Source organism: Magnolia sinica, chromosome 11 (assembly GCF_029962835.1).
Source record: "Magnolia sinica isolate HGM2019 chromosome 11, MsV1, whole genome shotgun sequence".
Classification (NCBI taxonomy): domain Eukaryota; kingdom Viridiplantae; phylum Streptophyta; class Magnoliopsida; order Magnoliales; family Magnoliaceae; genus Magnolia; species Magnolia sinica.
Window position 1 is genome coordinate 1676142 of NC_080583.1, and position 17802 is coordinate 1693943.

Consider the following 17802-nt stretch of genomic DNA (forward strand, 5'->3'; position numbering starts at 1 on the left):
TTTGAGGAATGCCCGATTCAGCTTTGGAAACATCTTATGATGAAATCAGGTAGTATCCACAAATTATAAATTAACTCCACAGCGGACCACCAACACCAACACCTTAGCCTTTGATCCCAGCAATTTGGGGTAAGCTTTCAGATTGTAGATTGGCAAAAGTTTTGCAGTTTGTTTGCCCACCAGACATCAACCTTCCTACTTAACCCAGGCATGGCAGTTCACATAGGCACCACTCACATGCCATAATGATCCCACCCCATCTTGAAAAGGCTAAGCACAGCTGTTACATCCATACCGCTATGGGCAAGCAAGCAAAGTAAACATTGAGAGGCACTTGTTGGTCAAAGTACAAAAAGGACCTTACTGAAGGATTTATAGGACTAGGACAACTAATAAAGGAAAGAAAAGAAGAGGCTAGTTTTAGATGAAATAAATAAATAACATAACACAACATCAAAATCTAAGAAAAAGGGGTTAGTTTTAGTCGAAATAAATAAATAACATGAGCTCAACTTAGTATGAAGCTGCCCCTTTATTTCAAGCAAGGACCAACACTGTAACAACTGACGTCTATGTTTGTTTCTGAAGAGCAATATCATAAAATTATAAATAAGGGCAACTAGAGAGATAATACTAGATTCATTTCAACCAACTGAGCAAATGTTCTTGATAATTTAGAATCAGACGCACGCTCGAGCCAAAGCAGATGGGGCCGTTCAGAGACTACTTAACTGCTTATGGGTTCAGTTGCTCTTTTCAGCCAAGCAATCTCATGCTCATCCATGTATGGCAACAAAACTTCTCTACAAGTCGAATGGTAGTTATTCACCCATTGTATCTCTTCAGGCGTTAACAAGGTCGGGTCCATCAGTTTTTTCTGGTAAGGTGCCTGCATAGATGAAAGGAGGTCTTTAAAGCATGTTAAGCAGAAGAAGAAAAAATAACTAGCCTGAAAGCCTTCAAATGATACGAAGAGTTCTATGGAACAAGAAACATTATATATATATATATATATATATATATATTCTTGACAAAGAGAAACATTTCTTCTTCTTTTTTCCCCTTTTTTTTTGTTGTACTGTTTATATGCAATGCAATTGGATATTGATAAGACTGTTGGTGGCAGACAAAGGTGGCTTTTATAAGTCACATTCCAACACATCTGTACAAACATTTTAAAGCAGTCTACTTTGATAGTGCTGTGATTACTTAAATATAAAAATCACATAACCAATAATAAGCCTAACAAGCAATTATTTATGTATGCAAAAGTATTCCAAACATTAAACATGATAAAATCGAGTATAGAAGGATGCCATTTCATATGAACGTATCCACAAGCACTAGATCTGCAAGCCAATGTCAACACAGCATTTGTGATTTCTTAAAAAAGTGATTTGTCCATATGCCTTTTTTACCCAGAAGATACATGTCCTTGTTAGATAGGTAGTCATCATCATCATCATCTAAGCCTTATCCCAACTAACTGGGGTTGCCTACATGAATCCTTTTCCATCATTCCACTCTATCAAGGGCTATAACTTCAGTTAGACCATAGATCTTCAGGTCTTTTCTTACCACCACCACCCTTGTCCTTTTGGCCTTCCCCTTGCCCTTTCCAAGCCTTCAACTTGTACCAACTCACTCCTAACTGGCACATTTCTTTGTCTCCGTTGCACATTGACCAAACCATTTAAGTCCACTTTCCCTCATCTTATTACCTATTGGTGCTCCTAATTTCCAAAGAAAAGCTAAGAACAGGGGGAAAGAAAAAACCGAAGATTAGGGAATGATCTCCCCACTAAGAAAGAAGAGCAAAAGACCCCTCAAGAACATTAGAAAAAAATTTTGAGAAGAAAGCAGAAGTACAGAACAGGGGAAAAAGAATCTGGATCAAGCCACAAAAATCCACTGAACTCCACCCATTTCCCTAACCTCCAAGGATACCTCTCCAAGATTTTGCCTATTTTATGGAATAGAAGAAGAAAAGAAGATAGGTATGTAGACATGGGTTTTGCACACATTTCTTCAGAAACGAGGTGTAGTTAAAGAAGTAGAGAAAACAAACTATGGGCATTGCAGAAAGGGATTTTAATAGCTGAACTAAGCAAACACTACTAAGTTCTGATGTGAGAAGAAAGGAAAAGATTAAAATATAAACTTACCCATGTTATGTGCTCAAATGATAAATAGCCTTTATCGCCAAAATTAAATTTTGTGTCAGCTTCCTTGACTATAAGCACATTCTCCAATCTGATACCAAAGTTCCCATCCTCATAGTAACCAGGTTCTGAAAAACAGAGGCAATAACAAAACACCTCAAAACAGTCAGAATATGGGCTCCTCTTCATAAAATTTCTCAAACATACCCTCACATATTTATTATTATTATTTATTTTATTTTTATTTTTGTGTGTGTGTTCTTATAAAGCAATAATAAGCTAAACATAGATAAGAATCAACCATTTTTTCGATTGAAATGAAACTTATTCACTGCTCTGTTTTTGAGTGGAATAAGAGGCTAAATCACAGCCGATTTCATTTTTACAGAAGAGAACAAAATCCAGTGCATCCCATAACTATTGTTAAGTTTAAAATTGGTTAAATGTGGTGACTTGCATTTATCTTTATAATTAAGGTTCACTATTCCTTCTAAACTTCATCACAAATTGACAGAAGAGAAAGCATGATACTAACCATCTGTTATGGTCATTGAAGGTTGTAATGCCACATTTCGAGCATGAGGTCTGAAACTAATTAGCTGAGGGCCTGCTCAACATAAACCGCCAATATGATATTAAGCATGACTGCATCTAATTGGATCGCAAACACATCAAAGTGCAAGGGAGGGGGTAGGATAGTGAGCATAATGACTAATGGGAGGAAGAATAGGAGATCCATGCATTCTAAATTGGTTATCTACCAACCTTCATGAACATTCAAGTAAGACCCAATCCCATGCCCAGTCCCATGTCGATAATCAAGACCGTCCTTCCACAAAGGAACTCGAGCAAGAATATCAAGAGCATGTCCTGCAATTAAATAATTCTTTGAACTTGAAGAGATGCTAACATTTCGATCTTAAAAGATAAACATGTTTAGGTGCATCCTTAGAACTTGGATCACATTCACAAATATAAATAATGTAGTATAGACAAAGAAGTGCTCTGAAGGATCAGTGATACCGGTTGTCCCAGTAGGAAACCTGGCACTATCCAATGCAATATGGCCTTTGAGGACCTGCCGAAGCCAGAAAAATCAACCAGCTGTTAGGAACTCCAGCATAAAGACTTGCTAGCAGCAAAAATTATGCAAAACAAGAAACAAGACTCATCCCACACAAACAGTGATTAGTAATAGAAAATTTCACTGAATGACAATGAAGTTGTATTAGTTCTAGAAATACCCATCAGAGAGTAGCACAAGATCTAACTGTGCTAATAATTCATGATATAAACTTAATCACAACAAAACAAGGTGATAACTCTTGCTTTTCTAACTATGCTGTGTATTGAGTTAATGCTTAACTAACCCTGAAGAAGTGCAAACAGTGATAGACAAAAGTCATCCATTATTTCTATGGATAAATGTAAGCATAAAAATCACTAGAGAGTAATAACAGTATATGCTAATAAAGACAGGATCTTATAAACTTGGTTGAAATTCATTAAAGCATCTGAAATAAAAATAAGTTCAGTAATCCTGTTTAGCAGAAAGAAGTTTCTTTTTCTTTTCTTTTCTCCTTTTTTTAGGGGTAACAGAATTTATTAAAGGCCCAATTGCAAGCTAAACAGGAAAAAAATACAAGGATCCCAAAGGGACAGCCCTAAGACTGACCAAATACAATCGGACTCAAACTTTCAAAAGAGCCACTCATTCAGAAACCGGCACTTTAATTGAGTCCACAAATGCCTTGCTCAGGCCTGAAGACTTCAGAAAAACATCATGTATTCCATTCGCCCCATATAGCACACCACACAAAAGGCAAAATCAGATGCCAAATAGCCAGAAAGAAGGTTATTTCTCACCCACTAGCAGATAATCATTTGATCACAAAACCTCTTTGAGACTACAAAAATACAGAATATTCTACAGCGATCTATAAATTCTGGGCAACAATAGAGCTACCCAATTGGAAACATGGGAATAAGTGGCAATACATATGATCTTCATCATTAGCCATATTGGTTAAAACACCATCGCATGAGGCACTTCTTTCGAACCCATTTTTCCAGATGACAGGAGATACAAGATGTATTCATAAAAGTAAAAATAATTCAGTGATTATTTCAAATAAAAAAAATCCTAATAAACTTCTGTTTGGAAGAAAAAGAATGCTCTCTATAACCTTTTTTAATGAAAAAAATGGAAATTTCAAATAATAGCTAACTTTCAAAGGTGAAGTCTGAATAAAATGTTTTACTCTATATAGTAGCAAATAAGTAATAGTTGATCATCTAAGAAGACAACTTGCTAACAAAGAAAACAGGTCAACAAGGATACACTATTAGCAAGACACTAGTCCAACAATGCAATTAGCATCAATGAGCAACACTCTCATAAAACAGAAGAAAACAATAACAACTCCAGTTCTGAAACAACTAATGAGCTTAAAGAAGTATCCAACTGCACCTCTTCAGAAGCTATGAACATGACTAACATGAAAGCAAGCACCAACAGAAATGAAATAAATTACAAGGAATGTAGGGGCCTAGAGTTAGCAAAAGAGTCCACCTACAGCAGTATAGCAGGCTTTCTCATGTGCAGAAGGATTGCCAAAATGAACAGTCCTTGTTATATCAGTTGTTCCATCTTGATACTTCAAAATAAACATAACAAGTGTCAATAAAAAATAAATAAATAAATAAAAATAAAAATAAAAAAAAGAACATGATGGAATATTAGTACAAAAATGCATTGGAAACACAAGCCAAAAAAGAAAAAATCAAAACGCACAGCCTGATAATGTGAGAGGCCATGATAAAAACTAAGGTTTTCAACAGAAATTAAGATGATGCTTTGGATCAACTGATATGAAGAATATGAATGAAGCACATCCAGGACTCAGGAGTTTAGATAAGGTTTTAAATTTTTGGAGTCCTTCATGCTGCGATTGTATGATGTGACTCACAAAGCGTTATGCAATGGGTGCCTATGAAAGACTTGGAACCTTGGAACTATTATTCGGTGCTAGCATTTGGGAGCTAGCATGTTCTTCAGCCATTATCTTTTGTTATGTGTTTAGAGGGACAAGAGAAAGAGGCAACAACCTACAAAAAAATGGTGTGGTACTGCTACATGATGAGTTTTCCTTGCATCAGATATGAAGTGTATCTATCTATTTTATTAAATCCCTCAATTAAAAATAAATAAATAAATAAAATAAAATAAAATTCATTAATAATAATGCAATAACGGAAAAGAAAGAGTTGTAAGCAAACCTGTGCTCCCGAGTCAAATAGATATATGCTATCAGCATCAAGTTCTGAACATGATTTTAAATTCGGTGAATAATGAATAATTGCTGCATTTGGACCAACTGATGAAATTGTTGGAAAACTCAGCCCTTTAAAATGCTGTAGAAGAATCACACCAACAGGAGCAAATTGGAAAGAATGAGATCTCCTTTAAAAACCAAGCGAAATGGTCACAGAGCATCATGTGGTTCAATTCTTGAAATAAACAAGGTTGAGATTCAGAACTTGGAGTTTAGATATCAAATGATATGTCATGAACTATGTTTCGACTTGTCTTGCAAACAGAGAATAGGAAAATTATGGAGGCCATACCTCCTGCTTTGCACGGAAACCCTCTAACTTATCACTCGCAGATACTTCTGTTATTTTCATGGTCTCCCTGCCATAAGTCATGCCCAACTCTTAAACAACTTACATGATGGAATTAACCGATGCAGCCAACCAAGAAGGAAAATCATAAACCAGGAAACAACTGAATAACATAAATTTTACATAATTTCATTTTCTTCTTTAACTCAAGAGCACTGTTCTACGACCTCAGCTTGAGTGACAAGGCCTATGTTTTTTAATTCAGATATGCATGGGTGCACGAAATTTCCAAATTAAAACTTAACATTTCTTTTTGTGTTGAAAGGTAAAGAATTATATTAAAAGAGCCAAGAGGCAAAAAAAAATACAACAAGAAAACAGAAAGAAGACCAAAACCCATTCCCTGATCTACAGAAAAAGAAACCCTTCTAACCAATGCCAAAAGAGACCCACAAGTACTCCCAAAACATCAGTTATTCATCCTGCCCCAAATGGTCCATAAACTTGTGAGCAAGGCCAGTGTCCACCACTTCTTACTAGCATTCCTTCATGCTAGGACAAGAACAGCCCCTCTACTGTATTCGGCATCACCCAAGGAATATTAAAGAAATCCAATATACGCTGCCACAGCCCTCTAGCAAAAGGGCAGAGGATGAAAAGATGATTCAATGATTCCGCATCATTCATTCAGAAAAGACAAATACTGGGGAGAATCATTGCCCGCCTATGTAAATCATCGATGGTGAGAACTCTAATCCTACCCACGAGCCAGGCAAAGGTTGCTACCTTAGGCGGAGCTCCATACGACCAGACTTGGCCTGTGTGACTGCAATTACTGATTAGAGACCTTCGGCAAACTATCCCATACAAGAATTTCACTATGAAGGTACCCTATCTATAATGCAGGGGCATTTTCACACTGGGCTCGAGTAGGGTCGCCTGTGGGATGCAGGGGCACACTCGGGGTGGGTGACCCATGTGATTTGGGGCCCTCGGGGGAAGTCTCATTTTCGAGACTCCTCACCAGGGGTCATTAATGCGCATTTCACACCGGGCTAGAGTGGGGTAGCCCGTGGGATGCGGGGACACACTCGGGGTGGGCGGCCCATGTGATTTGGGGCCCACGAAGGGGGTTCCGCCGAGGTCCTGAACCCATGAGATGTAAAGCCTGAGCTATGAGATAAAGAGATTAATTCGTCATACTCTAACAGTTCGAGCTTTTAGAGCAAGTAGTTGATTGTCCTGCATCAAATTGGTATCAGAGCGGGAGGTCTCGTATTCGAGATTCCTCACCAGGGGTAATTAATGCAGGGGCATTTTCACACTGGGCTCGAGTGGGGTCGCCTATGGGATGCCAGGGCACACTCGGGGTGGATGACCCATGCGATTTGGGGCCCACGGGGGAAGTCTCGTGTTCGAAACTCCTTACCAGGGGTGATTAATGCGCATTTCACACTGGGCTCGAGTGGGGTAGCCCGTATGATGCAAGGACACACTCGAGGTAGGCGGCCCATGTGATTTGAAGCCCACGCAGGGGGTTCGGCCAAGGTCCTAACCCATGAGATGTGGGGCCTGGGCTATGAGATAAAGGGATTAATTCGCCATACTCTAACAGTTCGAGCTATTAGAGCAAGTGGTTAATTATCCTGCATCAAATTGGTATCAAAGCGAGAAGTCTCGTGTTCGAGACTCCTCACCGGGGGTGATTAATGTAGGGGCATTTTCACACTGGGCTCGAGTGGGGTCGCCTGTGGGATGCAGGGGCACACTCGAGGTGGGTGAACCATGTGATTTGGGGCCCACAAGGGAGGTCTCATGTTCGAGACTCCTCACTAGGGATGATTAATGCGCATGTCACACCGAGCTCGAGTGGGTAGCCCGTGGGATGCGGGGACACTCGGGGTGAGTGGCCCATGTGACTTGGGGCCCACGAAAGGGGTTCGGCCGAGGTCCTGAACCCACGAGATGTGGGGCCTGAGCTATAAAATAAAGGGATTAATTCGCCATACTCTAACAGTTCGAGCTTTTAGAGCAAGTGGTTAATTGTCCTGCATCAATCTGTCTTTCAGCCAAAGCAAAGAGTCCTTGCAACCGGGGAAGGCGAGATTCCATCCAGACATTACAAGAGATGAATCAATTCATCCGCCCTGACATCATTCAAGTTATGTCTACAAGGGGGGAACCAAACTCCAATAGCATTTGCTCCAAAAAAACACCTTTCTACCGAAATATTATCCATGGGGCAAAGAGCAGCAATATTAGGATTCTAATCTCAAAATGCGCTTCCCCAATCTGTATATCATACCAAAACCAAATTCTTTCACTGCTTCCCAAAGAGAATCCAATGCCCTCCCAAACCTTGTGCTCCAGCTGAGCGACTAATTTCCACATGAAGGAAGCTCTATAAAGGGATGAGGGATCTAGTCCACAATCCAAAGAACGATAACCATACTTGCCCTCAATGATGGATCTCCACAAGCTGTTTTCTTCGCTCCCAAATCTCCAGACCCACTTTCCCAACATGGCAGCATTCATGTCCTCTAAACGCCTAATTCCCGCACCACCTTCCTTGTAAACTTTGCAGACCTCCCTCCAATCAAGCAAGTGAAACTTTCTTTTGGACACCGCACCTTGCCAATGGAAGTCTCTAGACACTTGAACAAAGACAAGAAATAAAGAGGAAGATTAGAGAGAGACGCTTTGATAAGCGTTAATGTACCTCCTATGGGAGATGACTGCTTTCCCAAGGAGATAATTTTCTTTCCATCTTTTCAATGAGCTTGTCCCACAAGTGCTTAGGCAGCTTGCCTATACACAAAGGGAGACCCAAGTATGAAGTTGGGAACGAACCTGCCCAGAAATCAAAGATTGTAGCCATCCCAGACCTGCCCAGCAATCGAAGACTATAGCCATCCCTGACACCTCTTACTCAAATAAATGAATCCCCAGGATTTCGCATTTAGAGATATTTACTTTCAAGCCCAAAATAACCTTCAAAAACATATCGATTTTACAGAGATTATCAACCATATAGTCAACTGCTTCGCGAAAAATGAGGGTGTCATCCACGAACTGAAGGTGAGAGACCCAGTGGACCACATTCTCCACCTTGAACCCTTTGAAGAGACCCACTTCCTGACCTTGGGACAACATTCTGCTTAATGCCTCTGAGATGACCAAGAAAAGGAAGAGAGAAGAGGGGATCCCCCTATTGGAGCACTCTAGATGCACGGAAGTATCTGAGAGGGGATCCATTAACTAGGATTGAGAACCCAGGCAAGTGGACACACACCTAAATCCATCTCATCCATCAATACCCACACCCCATCCTACCCAACATATAATCAAGGAACTTCCAGTCCATGTGAGGAAATGAGGAAACAGATTTTCTCAATGCACAATAGGTTTTACAAGAAACCTTTTTTGGAGTCCATGAAAAAAAAAAACTTTTTGTTTTTTTGTTCTTTTTTTCAAAAAATACAGTTCCACATAATTCTCAATTTAAAAATTCGGTTAGCCAAGAAAGTAAACCGACAAACAAAAGCATAGCTTGAGATATGAAGTAAACAACAAAAGATATAGTAGTTATCAGCATTTTAGAGCGACTTGAACCAACTCACAATCAAATTTAACGGTACACAATTTATAGTTGTGATCAGAGTGCACTTCCATCATCATCGTCAAAGCTATATCCCAATTAACTGGGCTCAGCTACATGAATCCTATTCCGCCCTTCCACTCTATCAAGGGCCATACCTTCAATTAGACCATAGGCCATCAAATTTTGTCTAACTACCTCCATCCACATCATGCTTTGCCTTCTGCTTGTCATTTTAGAGCCTTCAACTTGTACTGACTCACTCATACACGGTTCTTGTTCTCCATTGCACATGACCAAATAACCTACGTGTACTTCCCCTCATCTTATTACCTATTGGTGCTACTACAACTCTTTCAGTTCCCTCGAATGCACTCATTTCTAATTTTATCCTTATCTTGCTACTCATCATCTCAACATCCTCATTTCAGCTACAGTCAACCTGTGAATATGCTGTTCCTTGACTGCCCAACATTCTTCCCATAATGCATGGCCAGTCTTATAGCTATCCTATAAAATTCCCCATTCAGTTTGAGTGGTACACGGCAATCACATAAAACTCTGTAGGCACTTTATTTTTTTCCACCCAGCTTGAATTCTATGGGCAGCATCCTTCTCAATCTCTCCACCCTCACAGATTATTGAACCAAGGTATTAGAAGTGGTGCAAATAAACCAGCAAATCTAGACAATAATATGACTAGGCATCCAGGATACGGCCAAACGCATTCATCTACCAATTATTGAAACCATTTCGAAGGAAATGACAATCTTACTCAGTGCCATAAATAATATGCAATACCAAGTTATAAGTTGTAATGTGTGCCCAGTCTCTCTCATCCCATTATCAGCAGGCATCTAAGCGAGTTTTTTGGCTCTCTTTTTTAATGAAGAAAAGACATAAAAGACCAGAATTTAATGAAATCAAATCCAACAACTACAAGGATGAAAACATTTCGAAGTCAAATACGATGTTTCATTGAAAAGTTTACAGAATATGTGGATACGCAAGCTTACGAGCGCTTTCTCTTATTTGTTCCTTCGGGCTCCAAAAAGTAACCAGAAGCTCCATAAATATCCTGCATCTGCAAATTTGAAAGAATTTAAAGTTCACAATCTTCCGTGAAAATTTGCAGGAAATAAGATCAATCAAGCAAGACCCTCCAATGCAGACCACTGAAATATCTATAAGTGGACAAACAAAGGGATCAGAAGATGAAGTCATAAAAAGAGTACATGATAGTCAGAAACAAGAAAATGAATATTTGGGTGCCACAAGATACCTTATTATCCAGCCAGACAAGGTATTGCACAACTGCTGCACCGTCTCGAATATGTGCCTTTCTTAGGCCCTCCAACTCAACAGGGTTCTAGAATACAAAGGCATAGACAGTCAATAAGTGAAGATAGACAAGATAATCAGCATCCACAGTTTGACATGCCCACTTCTTTGAAATTTAACACCATATTTGGTATTGACATTTTTATTATTAGAGAATAGTGCTTGGAAATTGGAGATCAATCATATAATCAATTAAAATAAAACATACACTGGAAGAACATTCATAATGAATAGAAAATGCTGAAGGTCAAAGGCAATAAAGATATATATATATATATATATATATATAAATTAAAGATATAAATTGTTATTCGATAGGTAAGCAGGGCCTGAAGCCGAGACCTCAATGGTGGATGCATCCTGTCTACCACTGAGCTAAAAATTGTTAGGACCATTACTTTGCTAAGTGATGCAAATCATATCATTTATTGAACCAGCTGGACACCAGATATCTGGGACAAAACTATATTAATGATGATGACTATGATGCTGATCATGACCATGAGAAACTGATGTTGTAAAGAAGTTTTTTCTTTTCTTTTTTCTCTTTTCCCCCAATCTCTTCCTAGGAAAGACCCCTTTTTTCTTTTTTCTTTTACCGTGTTCTTTTTTTTTTTTTTTTGGCTACTGGGCAATCTCTTTTTTTTTTCCTGGAAAAAAGAAGACAATTACTTGTGTAAATGTATTCCTTTTATCAATATATACATTTCTTACTTACAAGAAAAATACATAAATTAGAAAGTTATTAATAGAGAATGCTGGAGTTACAGAAAAAGCAGATTGTACCTACCATATAGAGCCCACCTAGGACATAAGATAGATTCATACAAAATACATAACGGAGGCATCCGAACCACTAGACATTAAATCTAATTGATAATAGATGTAAAAATCAATGGACTTAATCTCTTCTTTATTGCTAACAGGATGGCACTCAAATTCTTGCCCAACAACTTACTTTTTGGGGCATTTCTTTTGGTTCATTATAATGGATGAGATAAATTTACTTAAATGCGATAATGAGAGAAACTATATGGAAAATTCAGTTCTTTTGAAATATATTGACACTTTGGTTGTTTAATGGTTCTTCCCAGAGCAGTGAAAATTAGCTGTTGTTACACAAATTGGTAGTACTTCCACAACTTCTATAAGATCCAACAGATAAATAATCATAAGCTAGCCCTTTGAACACAAACTTCTGAATGTTGGATATCCATCCAGTAAAAGATATTAGTGTAGTTATCAAATAAATAAATCGTAACCAGCTCAGAATAGATGGAACTCTCATGATACATTTGGAAGCTTGAGGATATTAATTTCAACTAGTTCAAATTATATGACGGAATAGCATTGAATGGTCAGCCATGAACATTCTACAGTATCTCCCTTTTTTTACCATCATAATGATTATTATTATTATTATTATTTCAGGAATTTGGAATGGTAACTCCAATTTTATTAAAAACAAAAGGAAAGAAGATACAGAACCAGGGTGGAGGATGCATCCATCGTGATCAGTTTCTCAAATGATGTTATTGATATTTTTTAAGTTCCATCAAGAATTTTAGAAACTTCGTACATAACTCACAATGTAACAATATCTTTATGCATCAGAAAATCTCCAAAACTAATCTGTAAGTTCTAAAAATTAGACATGTCAGTTTGCTTTTTAGTACTATTCCCAAGATACAACATATACAGATATGCCGAGAAGAAGTATATTAAGGGCCTGTTTGGATCCATGGAATTTTATTTTATTTTTATTTTATTTTTTTGAGGAAAATGGTGCTTTTGGGGAACGCCATTTCTAGAAAACAATAAGAGATGAAAAGTTATCAACAAGATTTTCTTGAAAAAAAAAAATCTTCATTTCCAAATCTGTTGTTTGGAAAAAAGAAATGTTTCATGTAAAAATTTACTTGAAGACGGACAGTGACGCGTGTGTGCTGAATAATATGGTTTGTGGCACATGTGTCACATTGCCAAGTGACACATTGGCACGTGGGACATTGACATGTGTGGGATGCTTGAAGATAGATGGCAGCACATGTTTGTCACAATTCTGTGGCACATGTAGAGCACTTATAGATGGATGGTGGCACATGTGGCACAATAGCACATGGCAGAAAATAAAGGTCTAAACTTTGGAAGATGTCTCTTTTGGCCGTTTGGTGGGCTGTGTGGGAAGAAAGAAATGGGAGGTGTTTTAATGACACTTCGAAGTCGATAGAGGCTACGGTCAACAGAGTCATTTTCTTTATAGTTGAATGGGCTTTTGCTGTTGATAAGCTAAAGGGATGTAATTTACTTTTTTTAGGGAGTAGCTGATCGGCTATCTCAGCTGGTCAGTTCCCCTATGTTTCTCTGTTTTTTTTCTCTTTCAATAAAATTTCTTGCTATCTATCAAAAAAAAAAAAAAAAGCACATGGCGGCACATGTACATTTGCACTTGGGGTGCTTGAAGATGAGGGTGCCAATTGTTGTACATGTGGCACATTAGCACACTTGACGTGGGTGGTTTACATGCCGCACACATGATGCATTGGCACATGTATGGTGCTTTAAGATGGAGTGTAGCATATATGGTATATGTGGGGCACTTGAATGGACGCAGATGTGAGGCAAATGAAGGTGGTCGGTGACACATGTTGTATATGTCACACATTGGCACATGTCTCGCATGTAAAGCAATTAAACATGGACTGCCACCATGTGGCACACGTGGCTCAATAGTACATGTAGAGAATATGAAGATGAGGGCGGCACATGTTGCGCATGGCATATTGGGATGTGTGGCACATTGAAATGTGTGTCACCAAAAGATGAGCGATGGCACATGTTGTATATGTGCATAATGACAAGTATGGCACTTTAAAATGGATGGTAGTATGTGTTGCAGATGTGGCACATTGGCAAACGTGGGGTGCTTGAAGATAAATGTTTGCATATGTGAGGCACTAAGAAGATGGGTGGTAGTACATGTGACTATCTACCTTATAAAAAGTGTCATTATTCCCTCTCATTCCCTCAATTTCTTGAAAATGAGGTTTCCTAAGTCTAGGTGAGGAAACAAAAAGGGGGGCATTCTTCAGGAAATGAGAGGGAAATGGAAATAGCATTAAAATTTTACAAAAATAAACAATGGAAATGTTATTTTCATGAAAATGACATTTCCTCAATTTATATTTCAATGAATCCTCTCTCCCTCCCTCCCTCCCTCCCTCCTTCACTTGCAATCCATTACCTTGACAGCTTTTGCAAGGGCCAAAGGTGATTGCTGCAGTAGAACCCGCTCAGAAGGCAGCTTTGAATAGATGGCAAAACAGCAAGTGCCAGGGTCGACCCATATGAAACTAGACTTATTTTCTTTAGCTTCGTTTTCATTGTTTCTGGTCAAACCAATCTCACCATCTTTTGGGGCTTCCACCTGAGAATCTTTACGAGAAGATGAGTATCTTAGCTCACCAGATGCAAGCAAGGCTACTTCAGATTCCACTACACCATACTCCCGAACTTCAATTCCATTCTTGGTCAAATATTGGTGAACCTGTGAGCAGTAAACAATTGTTGGAAAACAATTAGATAATGTCAACCTACTAAAGTTGTCACTCTAGTGATCTCCCTTCAGTATAAGCAATGATGTTCCCCATAGATACAACAGTCAAACTACAAATTGACCAAGTACACTTGCTACCCTTTAAAGCATTTTCAATCCATCTTGTTAGCACAGCTACAATCCTAGTGGGCACCAAAGACCTCTTAAAGAGTAATATCTCCAAGAAGGGGCCATGTCTAGTTGTTACCAAAACATCATCCTATGGAACTGAAAGACATTAAAAAGGGGAGAAAAAATAAAAATAAAATAAAACTGACCTCAGCGGAAACCTTTCTCTTGTCAACATAAAAGAAAGCTGAATCATCTGTTACAATGGCAAATGCATGAATAACTGGACAGTAAGCTACATCATTCCCCCGAACATTATACAACCAAGCAACCTACATTGGTAACAAAAGGCCTCATGAAGCACTGTTAGACAAGAAATATATTGAGGCACAATAGGAACAAGATGACAGCTCCAAATGGAGGTCCAAAAGAGTAGGTTTTAAACCTCAAGGTTACAAGATCAGAATGTTAGGTAAAGGATGATATGGAGATACCTCATCAAGTGTTGCAATAACGATCGCATAAGCATTCTCCTGAGCAAGTTTCTCTCTAAGATCCTTTAATTTTTCTGCAACACTACGTCCAGCAAATTCTAATGGCTGAACAACAACAGGATGAATTTCTAGTGGAGGTCGTGTTTTCCAAACTTCATCTACCAAGTTCGTGGACAATTGAATCAGACTCTGTTTCTTCTTTGAGAAAGCATGCTCCCATCTCTGTGCAGCTTCCACAGATACGCACCAAGGGTCGACCCCAATAGCAGCATCACTGGGCAGATTCTGGTAACAAACCAATCATGAGCCACATAAAAAACTAACTTCTCATATCAAAGTTTGATGAGCAGAAAGTATACAAGAAACAAGCACACCACTCAACAAGATATCATTCCAATTTCAACAGTGTAAGACAATAAGAAGCAACCTTTATATAAAACAACAAGGGATGAAGGTCACGAAAGTCCGTGGATGGGTTGCAAGTAACAATAACTAGATTTAGTTTCTCATCACAATATCTCCAACTGAACATAACATTGTACACTGTACACTATATCCTCTCTAGTATTTTAGCCTTTTTAAGTTTAGGACGCTAGAAATTTGAATCATCTGTATCAAAGAATTCCACTCAAAAATCTCTACACAGCTAGCCACAGGACCATTCAGTAGATGACATTGATCACCAGGATAAACTTGCAAAACCATCACTAAACTAGTAAGCTTAAAAAGGAAATCGCAACTCACATCAGCTATCCAGTTCTCTACAGATGGGTCTTCTCCAATTCGCATGAGCTTCCACCGGTCGCTCAGCTCCTTTGTTGCCTGCAAGAAATAACGCCCATCGGTCCAAAGCCGTGCATCATCCATTGTTATGAGTGCCAAACCTGCATAGCAGATTCAAGAATTTGAGAGAGAGAGAGAGAGAGAGAGTGGAACCTCCACACGTAACATAATGGAACTCAGAAGTCAGAACCATATATGCCTGAAATACTTGTAGCATTGGGAGAAAAAGTAAAGACAGACAAAACAGAAATGAAAACACTAGGAGAATTGTAATTGGGATTTGCAAGGACTTTAGTGTAATTTCACTCTTAATAGTTACTAGAGCATTATCAAAGAAAAACAACTCACACATTTCACCCTCTTCCTTTTCCAAACTTCCCTTCTACCTTGTTCTTAATTCTATTCTCCCAAAGACTCTATTACAACTTGGTGATCGAAGAGATCTAGAGATAGGTTTACTCAAAACATCAAACGGTGAAAAGGGTCTCCATTCCAGGCCTTGGGCCAGTATGGCTAACATTGTAGCAGTAAGATAACTGTTGAGTCTGAAAAGAACATTAGTGTGGGCTGAGAGATCTTCTTACTTGAAGACTAACAAGGCGTGATTGGAGATTCTATGATGGTCATTAAGGTCAGTTGCCTTCATTATTGAAAATATTATATGTAGTGGGCATATCTAGGAGGTTCCTTTTTTATTTTTTATGGAGCTTGATTTGAACTTGATATAGTTGATCAATCTTGATCACTAGCAGCTCATACAGTGTGGATCTCATAGAAGTGCATCCCATGTGCAGTTTTAGACCAACAGAAGCCAATTTGCAGAACACCAAACATTTTCCCGTGCAAAAAAGATCGAATTAAATGGAAACTATCTAATACATGTATGTTGAATCTGATACAACTGGATATCCAATCACCAAAAAGATGCTCAGAATTTGTCTAGTAAAGAATAAGGCCATGACAATACCGACAAACTATTACTTTGTACTCTGCATTCAGACATAAACTTCACTTTAATCACGGTCAAGCCGCAACGAAGTGAAAGAAATGTCAGTCATCTCCCGATTTCTTGCAACTGTATAGTTTTGAGTCCAACTTAAAACGAACATAACCAAAATTTGGGACTCATAATTCAATCCAACATAGAAAACTAACTCATCTGGACATTTTGATTTTCACAACATGACTATTGTAATATAAGGCAAGCAAACATCCAAACGAAGCCTTGATACTGAATAAATACACAATCCTACAATTTCATCAGATCCTATTCCTATTACAACCCAGGCAGTTCTTCCTGCAACCTAAGATAAGAGTAAAATATAAAATGAGAAAGAGCAAAGAACTCCCATTCCCGAATCTACTGAAACAAAATCCAAGTAAACAAAGAAAGATGGACAGTCTTCTCACCAGCACTGCCGGTGAATCCAGAGACGAACGCACGCCGTTTGTCCCGTGCGGAGACGTATTCGCTCTGCAAAGCACACGAATTTTGCATCAGAAACCTCGATTTTCAGCAGCGATTCAGGAACAGTTCCGAATAGATTCTAAAATAATAAATTATAAGAAAATGAAGAGAAGATCGTCGTGATTGAGAAAAGATAGGATTTTGGAGGAGTTTCCTTCGGTAGCGTTGCAGTAGAGGGAAAAAAACCCTAAGAAATTGACAATCTTTAAATGGAAGGAGAGAGAAAGGAAATTTGTATACATATATAGAGAGAGAGAGTCTGAAAATGAGTCTGATGGTGAGAGTCTGACCTGATGAGAGTCTTCCGATGGAACGATGAGGGCGTCGAGAGAGTGAGTCGCCATGAGAGGCCTCAGAGCGTCTAGAGGATCTTCCATCTCTCTCTCTCTCTCTCTCTGCCTGCTTGTAGCGAAGTACGACGAGGGAGGCCCCGGCCTTTATACTGCACGCGAGTAAGCTAGCTTTTCGGAGACGCAGATTGTGTAGTGAGGAAATTACCACGCAATACCGTGGTGAGCAAATTACGTGGGGCCCACTTTGATGTATTTGTACTCATCCACGCCGTCCATACGTTTTTAAAGATAATTTTAGTTTATGAGAAGAAAAAATGAAGTATATCCAAATCTCAAGTGAATCACACTAAAGAAAACGGACGTGATGGTGACCTT

General features: G+C 38.8%; 1 protein-coding gene across 1 annotated transcript; it reads right to left on the minus strand.

The window, feature by feature from the left end:
- Positions 1 to 513: 513 nt before the first annotated feature.
- LOC131218539 (aminopeptidase P1) lies at positions 514 to 17590 on the minus strand. Its single transcript, XM_058213134.1, has 16 exons — positions 17425 to 17590; positions 17077 to 17140; positions 15628 to 15767; positions 14884 to 15168; positions 14599 to 14721; positions 13970 to 14272; positions 10667 to 10753; positions 10401 to 10468; positions 5790 to 5856; positions 5442 to 5576; positions 4739 to 4819; positions 3186 to 3240; positions 2928 to 3032; positions 2698 to 2769; positions 2166 to 2290; positions 514 to 889 (listed from the first exon to the last, which is right to left on the minus strand). The coding sequence occupies exons 1-16, from the start codon at positions 17509 to 17511 to the stop codon at positions 728 to 730; spliced, it is 1959 nt and encodes a 652-aa protein (XP_058069117.1). The 5' UTR covers positions 17512 to 17590; the 3' UTR covers positions 514 to 727.
- Positions 17591 to 17802: the final 212 nt, after the last annotated feature.